The 10,067-nt window shown below is 50.7% G+C and overlaps 1 protein-coding gene across 1 annotated transcript in view; it reads right to left on the reverse strand.

Annotated features, from left to right (window-relative positions):
* Positions 1–7,088, reverse strand: part of CIAO3 (cytosolic iron-sulfur assembly component 3) — a 14,667-nt gene extending 7,579 nt beyond the window's left edge. The window contains exons 1-8 of the mRNA XM_053277107.1: positions 6,953–7,088; positions 6,328–6,423; positions 5,261–5,404; positions 4,176–4,308; positions 2,987–3,121; positions 2,746–2,864; positions 1,612–1,741; positions 764–836 (exon numbers count right to left, since the gene is read on the reverse strand). Of these exons, the coding sequence (XP_053133082.1) occupies positions 764–836; positions 1,612–1,741; positions 2,746–2,864; positions 2,987–3,121; positions 4,176–4,308; positions 5,261–5,404; positions 6,328–6,423; positions 6,953–7,021 (899 nt within the window). The 5' untranslated portion in view covers positions 7,022–7,088. The remainder of the gene's footprint in view (positions 1–763; positions 837–1,611; positions 1,742–2,745; positions 2,865–2,986; positions 3,122–4,175; positions 4,309–5,260; positions 5,405–6,327; positions 6,424–6,952) is intronic.
* Between the last annotated feature and the right edge of the window lie 2,979 nt (positions 7,089–10,067).

A 10,067-nucleotide genomic window follows, 5' to 3' on the forward strand; every position in this document is an offset into this window, starting at 1 on the left:
GGAACACCGAGAGCCAAGGAGGTAGTGGGGATGACGGGAGCTGTAGTCTAACAACATCTGAGGACCCAAGAATGAGGACTCTTGACCTAGATCAACAAAAGAAGCTGCCTTCTACTGAGTCAGACCACTCGTCCATCTAGATGAGCATTGCCTACACCAGGCTTCCTCAAACTGCGGCTGGAGGGTTTCTCATGAGGACCCAAAAGTTCTCATTCTTGGGTCCTCAGATGATGTTGCTGAACTACAACTCCCAGCATACCCAGCCACATAAAATTGTGTCTAGGGATGCTGGGAGTTGTAGTTCAGCAACATCTGGAGGGCCGCAGTTTGGGGAAGACGGCCTACACTGACTGGCAGCAGCTCTCCAAGATTACAGGCAGGAGTCTCTCCCAGCCCTCCCTGGAGATGGTTCTGGGGAGTGAACCTGGGACCTTCTGCACGCAAGCATGCAGGTGCTCTTCCTCAAGTGGCTCCATCCCGTAAGGGTAAAAGCTTACAGGGCTCACATGCAGTCTCCCATACAACTGCATACCCCAGCAGACCCTGCTTAGCAAAGGGGACAACCCATGCTTGCTGCCACAAGACCAGCTCTCCTGTCCTGGAGGAGGTGGGTGGAATAAGTGGGAGGAGCTAGTCCACATGGAGGATTATCCGTCCGTGCTGATAATTCCAAAGCAGCAAGTGGGAGGCCGGAGCAGACAGATACAAACTCCAGACTCCAAGGGCAACTTTGACAGGCAAGGCCAGCGACTTTGGTTCTCACATGCTATCCAGCGGGGCGGGCTCGACATCTGTAAGGGCCACTCCCTCGTGGTCCAGCAACTTCAAAACTTCTCCTGGAATGCAGAGAACAGAGGCAAGAGTTTAGCTGGGGCAGCCAGAAGTAGCCCCGTCCAGGCACCACCCAGGCAGAAGGGGCATCAGAGGCACCGCATGATGGAGAGGCATGCATTTCGTGCCCTCTCTGGGTGCTGCTCCAAGCCTGCGAAGGAGGTCTATTCATGGTTCCCGTTGGCCCTCCCCTCCCATGACTGAGGCTGAGAGCCTTGAGAGCAGAGAGGATTTCTGTAAGCTGTCTAGGGCCCATGGGAGGGGGCAGGCAGTCCCGAAGAGAGCTTCTGACCTCTCCCTGCTGCAAATGCCAGGTGTGGGAAGAGGGAGGGGCCGTGTTCCCTCTAACGGGGGTTCCCAAATGTTGCTGACAACAACTCCCAGAATCCCTACCCAAAGGCCACTGCAGTCGGGGATGCTGGGAGTTGTAGTAAACAATACCGGGGAATCCCTGTTAGAGGGAACAGTGGGGAGGGGCATTCTCCACCCAACCCCTGAACAGGCTGGCTAGTGATCCCCAGAAGAGGTGGCCGGCCTCCTGCTCCCCACATGCACCTTAGCTGCTCTGCCCGAGTCATCTGCCATGTCTGCTTATCTATTGCATTAATCTGCCACCCTTTGGCCTGAGGCTTACCATGTTTTCTGTAAGAACATACTTCCTTTTCTCGTTAAAACAGAGCGCTACTGATACATTCCTCTTCTCACCCACTAAGGGCTTGCTGGGAAAAGAAACTGAGACCCGGTGGGTGGTGACCAGCTGTCAGAATCTCTCGGCTTTACCTGTCGTAATCACACAATCCACTTCTCGGGTCTGGTGCTCTTGGTCAAAGAAGTCCGTCCGGGAGGCTTCCAGCTTTTTGTCGTAACAGGGCATCACCGTCAGGTGGTAGATCTGGTCAGGCGTCAAGTGCTGTAAGGGAAAGTGTCGGGACAGAAGAATCGCCATCCGGGATCAGAGCTGGGGGCACCAAGTCCTGGTGAGCGGCCAGATGCCCCGAAAAACGGCCGATGCACCATTTGCATGGCGACACTGAACGAGGCTGCAAGTCAGGACACTGCAACCCCACACCCACGCTTTTGAGGAGGGGACCAGCAGGGCAGGGATGGGCAGGTATGAGGCACCCTCCCTCCCCCTTAAAGTAACCCCCCCCCTTGCCCCAGCCTCCAAACAGGCTCAAACGCCAGCATTTCGAACCGGTTCGGCACGCCACAAGAGGTGCGCCGAACCGGTTCTGTGCACATCCCTATCCTGTGGTCCTCCAGAGGTGGCTGAACTATAACTCCCGTCATGCCCAGCCACAATAAAATCATAGCTGGGGATGATGGGAGTTGCAGTTCAGCAGCATCTGGAGTGCCACGGGTTGGGAACAGCATTCCTTCTAACAGCGATTCCCTGATGTTGTTGACTACAACTCCCATAATCCCCAGTGAAAGGCCACTGCAGCTGGGGATGTTTGGAGTTGTAGTCAACACCATCTGGGAATCCCTGTTAGAGGGAACACTGGTTGGGAACTCCTGTTCTAGAGGAGAAGAACAGTTTGGGGTGGGCACCAGACTTCCTTGTAACAGGGATTCCCTGACGTCGTTGACTTCATCCCCCATAATCCTCCATCAAAGGACACTGCAGCAGGGGATGATGGTTGTTGTAGTCAACAACATCTGGGCATCCCTATTTAGAAAACACTGGGGGGGGGCACCTTTTTAAAAAAGGGAGATTTTATCCTCTCACGAGTAAAGGACAATCTCCCACTCTTACTGGACACTCCACCCGCTTTGTGGTGGGGGGATGCCCTCTGCTAGCTCCCACCACCCCTAGCAGAGGAGAGGAAAGCTGATGCCCCTGGACTCCGTTTGCTCTCGCACCGCGGAGGAATCTGCCCCCACGTGGAAGCCGACCCCCACGAAGAGACACACCTGCAGTTTGGCCAAGTGGTCCTTGACGAGGGCACCCATGACCTGCTGAGGCGACCTGGCGGTGCTGAGGTGAGGGATGATAAAACTCCCGTGGGTTTTCTCGGCATAGCAGATCCAGCCTGAAAAAGCGGGGTGGGTGGGATTAAAAGAGCCCTTAAAGCAGACCCGCAGCTCAGCTTTGAAGCCCCCCCCCCCAAACACAGACATCTGCTCCCCCCACCTCAGGAGACCCGAGCCGCACCTGGGCAGGCGGCAGCCAACATGGGCAAAGCCCTTTGATCTTCCGCTCGCCTCTGGAAACGCCGCACAAACTCCCTCTGGCTCTCCAACAGGCTGAAGTTCCTCGAGAACGTGGTGTCGAAGACAAAGTGCACCCCTGAGGAGAGCAAGGAGGAGAGTCAGGCTCCAAGGCAGTGGGGCGGCTGCAGCTCACAATGGGGGTAGCAGTGGTGGGCAGCGGCGCTCTGACCCCTGGACTTCGGGGCCAAAGTCCAGGGCCTCCACACCCCCTCGGGCCCCCAAGTTCTCTTTAGTCTGTCCTGGATGGTGTGGTTTGTGCCCTCAAGAACCTACGTGTTAAAAAATGATGTTTAACTTGCGGGCGGGGTGTGTGTGTGTGCTCCAAAGGCCTTTAGGACCAGGCTCCAAAATTATTTAGGCGCACCTCTGGTGGAGGGCAAAACACTCAGCTGCGGTCACTCTCGAGGGCAGGCTCAGGAGTCTACGGGCTCTAAATGAGTGACAAGCTCCATCTGAGCACATTTTAGAAGAGTAAAAATAATTTTGGGGTGGAAGATCATGGAGTAGTATTTTTTACAATTAAAAACATAGGCAGCTGCCATATACTGAGTCAGACCCTTGGTCCACCGAGCTCAGTACTATCTATGCAGACTGGCAGCGGCGGCTTCTCCAAGGTTGCAGGCAGGAGTCTCTCTCAGCCCTATCTTGGAGATGCTGCCAGGGAGGGGACTTGGAACCTTCTGCTCTTCCCAGAGTGGCTCCATCCCCTGAGGGGGAATATCTTCTGGTGCTCACCCTTCTAGTCTCCCATTCATATGCAACCAGGGCGGACCCTGCTTAGCTAAGGGGACAAGTCATGCTTGCTAGCACCAGACCAGCTCTCCTCTCCTCCTTTGGCTAGTTGAAGTTGTAGCTCAAAGGCTGAGTTATGAGGCTGCCATTTCAAAGGAGAGTGAAAACCACAACCCAATGTTAATATTCAGGACTGAAGGTACAGTATCTGGTCAGCAGTTATTCCAAGAGTTTTCCAACTGGCTACTAACTGGTCGCTGTGACCTTCCTGGAACGGCTCCACCAAGAGCTGAGTGGGGCTTATTTCTCAGCCAGCAGGCTTAGGATGGCAGCCTTAATGGCTAAATAAGCCATCTGCTAAATCGTCAGCTATCCATTTCACATGGAACGGTGCTCACCTAATCTTTTAAAGAAGGCTGTTAGTTTCTTGGCAGTGTCTAGAGGAGGGAGTTCAAATCTTGCTGCCAGCGAAGCTCTTGATTGCGGCGATACAGACACCACCACCAACTTCTGGGGAGCAGAACCTGAGGTCTTCAAAACAAAATCGACATGAAATATTTGTTAGGCAGGCCCCCCAAACAAAACACAAGTAGTGCCCTGATACAGTCTAAAAAATGGGTATTTTTACTCTTATTTCCCCCAACTCTCTATTTTACTGATCCTTATGACCTTGATCTTAATGAACTGATTTAATGTTCCTATTTACTGACAACTATTTTACTGATCCCCATAAACTGCACTACACTTGTGTGTGTACACATGACTATTGAACTGATTTTTTTTTTTTAATGATGCTAATCTGCACTAAAAACAAAAGAGAAGAACTATCTCTAGCCACACACACATAAGGTCTGGGTTTAAAGTTATTAAAAATATGTTTGTATGCCATACATACAAAACAATGTAATTAAAAGACACAGTGGTCTTCATAAATCTATAGACAAATAAAAGCAGTTGCCTTAAAACTCTCTCACAGCTGGAATTAAAGCTAGTCTTTACACTTTCTGTCACTTTGTGAAACTGTTTGCCAGCAATTTGTTTACGAAACTATTTGTTCTAACATTTCACGTCTCAAATGGGGATTTTTTAAAAAAGAATTTGTGGCTTTCACTTGTCTTTATATGCATACACAAACACACACACCTCCTTGTGCTCAATTTAAATAAAGTTCTGAGTTTGGGAAACTAATTGTACCAAGTTGGAAAATGTTAGACAGTCCTTGTGAATGCACAACTGTCAGGTTTAAAAACAAACAAAAACCCACTAAATGCAGAAAGTTCTGAAGCAAAGCAGAACAGAAGCAGCTGGCTACCACCCACTGGCCAGAGAAGAAGCCCGTCTCCCTCCCAGATCCCAGCAAGGTGGGAGATCAGCCCTAGAGCACCGTCTACTCCTGCAGTTACTGGGAAAGAAAGAGCCCCATCACTCTCCTGCCAGGGCCTCAGCCCCGATGGACCACAGGCCGCCATTCTCAGCCGCTTACCTTATTGGCCTGTAAGACTTTGAACAGTTCTTCATGGCTCTGCTGTGTGATTAAGACACTCTCAGCAGATGTGATGCAGCCACTGCAAGCCAGACAGTCATTCAGGGTGATTTTGGCTTTTTCAAGTTTCTGTGATCCTCCATCCTAGAAGGGAGACAGGGTGGATTGCCCTCAGCATGGGAGCATCAGGTTTGGAGGATGCCACCCCAGCTGCAAAGTTCCTGGGGGAATGGTGTCTCTATTTAGGGTGTTGTTGTTTTTAAGCCCAATCTCTAGTTTATTTCCCTGGACATTACTTAGGAAAACCCCTCCCTCTCTCTCTCTCTCTCTCTCTCTCTCTCAAGCTCTGGGAAGAGCACCTGCCTACTTGCATACAGATGGTTCCAAGTTTCCTCTCTGGCAGCATCTCCAAGATAGAGCTGGGAGAAACTCCTGCCTGTAACTTTGGAGAAGCCGCTGCCAGTCTGTGTAGACGATACTGAGCTAGATGGATCGATTGGTCTGACTTGGTAGAAGGCAGTTTCCTGTGTTCCCAAGTTATTTCGGCTTCCATCATTAATAAATTCAGGGGGAGGGTTTTGTTCTGCAAGTTTTCACCCTGGCTCCACAAAGAGCCCAAAGGGCACTGGCCTGGAAGTCCGGTGAGGGATGAGGAAGGAGCTGGGTGCATTTAGCCGAGAGAAGAGAAGACTCAGGAGAGAGATGATAGCTACTTTCAAAGACCTAAAGAGCTGCCACAAAGGACAGGATTTGTCCTCTGTTGCCTAGAAGCAATGGGTTGACGTTACGAGGAAGCGGATTCAGGCTAGACATTAGGAAGAACTTCCTAAACTTCCCAGCTGTAAGTGCTGCTGGACAGTGGGACAGCCTGTGCCATGCACTGACCCACTGGTGGGCTTTCCTTTTCAAACAGCGGCTGGACAGTTACTCCAGCTCCAGAGAGCACCCTGCTTCAAAGGTCCCGAGTCAGAGCTTGGGCCACAGAGTTGCTGGTCTCTGAAGATGCACAGAAACACAACCCCTATTCTGCATCTCATACAGCAGGATCAGAGGAAGCAACCCTTCACCTGGTCAACTTGAAAATAATTCCCATCATCTTCAATACGGATCTTAGCAGTCGATTTCCCGGGCTTCTTCTCAACCTTGAGAGGTTTTATGCAATCCTTTAAAAGACATGAAGTGAGCATTATTGAACATTTTTCCTCATTTACTTATATTCCATTCCCCACTATCATTATTATCACCCTCTTACCCGTCCTCCACTCCCATATTCATCCAATGAAGGAAGGGAAATAAGAGAAAAAGAGAGAGAGCGAGAAAGAAGAAAAGAAATTGTAATAGACCTTTTTTTGAAAAGCCCCAAAGAGGCAAGCAGAAGCAAAGGTTTGAAGATAAAGTGCAGCCAAGCACCTCCAAACCATCCCCTCCCCACTTTTGGTATCAGCATTGACCCTTGCAAGGTTGTTGTAAGGAGTACTGGAAGTGTGCATGCAAAACATTTTGCTCACCTAACAGGATTCATTGCAGGCCACTCCCCTTAGCAATATGGGCGTAAAAGCACTGGCCTACCTTGCAGGGCTGTTGTTGGGGTTAGCCAAAGGAGACAAAGAACACCTTAGCACAGCCCCAAAGCACTACATATCAGGGGCCCTGCTGTTATTAAGCCCCCGCTTGATAACTCCGGGCACCCACCTGCGAGGGCCCGATAAAGTCGTCCAGGTCCGTCAGCTGCAGGACTCCGCTGAAGGGCGACGCTGCCATCTTGGTGGTCCTATATGGCCGCCACACTGCAGTCAAGCACTAATGGGAGAAGAGAGGCGGGGCGCGGAGCCACGCTGCTGCAAAAGGTCGCGAGCGAGCGCTACGCGACGGGCGCTTCTGCCGTAAAGCAACGGAGCACGCCGCTTCCAAACGAGGGAAGGAAAAGAAGCGAGCGGTCTGCGCAGTCGCCACTTCAGGTTCCCAGTGACAAACGCTGGCATCCGCCATGTGCGGGGCAGGCAACAAGGAACAAGTTCCCTCCTGGGCAGCCTCTCCAAGGCAGAGCTGGAGAGACTCCTTCCTGTAACCTTGGAGAAGTTGCTGCCAGTCTGTGTAGATAATACTGAGCTAGGTGGACCAATGGTCTGACTTGGGAGACAGCAGCTTCCTCTCTTCCTATCCTATAAGGAATAAGGCAGGACTTGGTGCCCAGAGCAAGAGGAGAAGAACAGGGTCCCCAGAAAAGGGACTTGGGGTGAAAGGAGGGCTGCCTACTCCACAGGGTCGGCCGGGAGTCCCAAGGAATTGGCCACCCACGGGTTGTGAATTGGGATAACCCTGAGTCAAAAGACTTTCCCACAGGATCTCCTGGCTCCTCCTTTCTACAGGGTGCGTGTTTTTCTCAGCCTTAGCTAGTGCTGCTGGGGATTGAACCTGGGAGCTGGGAAGAGCACAGAAAAAGTAGGAAGAGCCGGGCGTTTTTCACACAGCAGGCTTTACTGCGAGGCTTTACTGTGTGCTCGAAGTTGCCCCAAAAACAATGACGCAAAAAGTGGATTTTTTAAAATCCCGGATATAAATCGGGCTACACTCTTAATGTGCAATGAAAAGCCCGAATTGTGTGTGAAGAGCTCCCTGCATTTGATTCAGTTTCTAGAGAGAGACTGTGGTCTAAACTGGAAGCCCTTGGAATAGATAAAAGATTAACTCAAACTTATTGTTAGTCTGCATAAGCATACTTGTTTGAAAGTCTGCTATGGCCCAACTGGACAATTAACATCGGAAATTCCAACTTTTAGAGGAGTACGTCTGGGCTGTATACTTGCTCCTATTCTGTTCAACATCTATGTTAATTCTGTGGTTACTTGTTTGTCCACCCTCTCTATTCATCCACCAAAGTTAGCCGATAGGCACGTCTCCATATTATTATATGCGGATGACATGGCTATTATGTCGCAGACACCTGTAGGCCTTAAGCATGCCCTAAGACTCTTCTCATCATTTTGTAACCAAGAGTCTATTGAAATAAATTATAGTAAGACTAAAATCTTAGTGTTCGCCAAGCGAGCTAGGCATTATAATTGGTCCATACAAGGAAACAAGATTGAGCAGGTTAATTCCTTTAAATATCTAGGAATTACGTTCCACTCTGTTGGCTCTAGAAATGCCCATTTTCACTCCATCAGACAGTCTGCTCAAATGGTTGTAAATCAGATCAAATCTTATCATTTTACACATGGTGCTGCTTTTATACCTGCGACAGTGAGACTCTGTACAGCCAAAGTACTGCCTTTGCTCTTATATGGAGCCCAACTGGGACCTGCAAGTAATTTTGCCTTACTGGAGGCTATCCAGACTAAGTTTATTAGATGCATTTTGCAAGTTCCATGTTGTGCTCCGAATGCTGTCATCAGAAGAGAAGTTGGTCTTATTAGGTTGGAATCCTTATACTAGTGCTGTATTTTTCGATTTTGGTTAAAAATGAGGGTGGTGGTGACAGTGGTTATGGAAAACACGCACCCTGTAGAAAGGAGGATCCAGGAGATCCTGTGGGAAAGTCTTTTGACTCAGGGTGATAGCTCGCAGGGACTTTGAGGTCAATCTAGTCGATATGTGAATGCACCCCCTGGAGGAGAGGCGAACTAAAAGCCCTGTGTGGAAAACACCCAGGTTTCATGGGGCAAGAACATAAGAATGTCAGAACAGCCCTGCTGGATCAGGCCCAAGAAGGCCCATCTAGTCCAGCATCCTGTTTCACACAGTGGCCCACCAGATGCCGCTGGAAGCCACAGGCAGGAGTTGAGGGCATGCCCTCTCTTCTGCTGTTACTCCCCTGCAACTGGTACTCAGAGGCATCCTGCCTTTGAGGCTGGAGGTGGCCTACAGCCCTCCAACTAGTAGCCAATGATAAACCTCTCCTCCATGCATGTATAAATATGTATACGCACGCACACACACACACGTAGAAGCACACACAAACACACACGTATTCACGCACACGCACACATATATGCACGCTCACACACACGTATACGTGCAAACACACACACACACACACTTATATGCGGGTGCACACACAGAGACATATCCGCTGGCACACACACATATATACAAGTGCGTTGTTCATTCTTTCATTAAGTTTCTATACCACCTCATCCAGATAGCTCTAGGCGGTTTACAAATATAAAAAGAGATAACCTACAAAAACAAACTGGACAGAATATAATATAAAGAGAATATACAACAACTGGAGCAGGTGGGGCCGGTCGCACTCCCCTCTCTCTGAGGGCGGCTGCAGCAGCCCCGGCCCAGGGCGCCCTTGGCAGAGAAAGGCCTCCCCAGGTAGACGGGAACCTGGCACGGGGCAGCTGGCTGGCTGGTGGCTTGCGGGGAGGAGGGAGGTCCCTAGCGGGCAATCAGCCTGTGTCCGCTGGAAATGTCACCAGGTGGGTGTCTCAAGGGGAGGATCCAGCCACCTTCTCAGCTTCAGCCTCATCCAAGTGCAAGGCAAGTCCTGTTGGCTTTGCTCAGAGGTCTGTCCTGTCCAGCCTCCGACTTGTTGTTTCCCCCAAAGCCCAGCCAAATGCCTCCACAGGAAGCCCCCTAGGAGGGCATGAAGAAGAAGAAGGGAAGAGCCTTGTCGTGCTGCTGCCGCTGCCCCCTAGGAAGTGGCATCCCCCACGCAGAGGGGGCGGCTGCTGCCCCTTCGCGAGGCCAGGCGAGGCAGGGTGGTCAGTTACTCAAGAGCTACCTCTGTTGCGTTTCTGAAGAGAGCATCCCTCTGACCAGGCTCATGAGTCTACTACGCCAGCGCCTCTCCATTTGC

This window comes from Hemicordylus capensis, chromosome 13 (assembly GCF_027244095.1).
Source record: "Hemicordylus capensis ecotype Gifberg chromosome 13, rHemCap1.1.pri, whole genome shotgun sequence".
In the NCBI taxonomy this organism is placed as follows: domain Eukaryota; kingdom Metazoa; phylum Chordata; class Lepidosauria; order Squamata; family Cordylidae; genus Hemicordylus; species Hemicordylus capensis.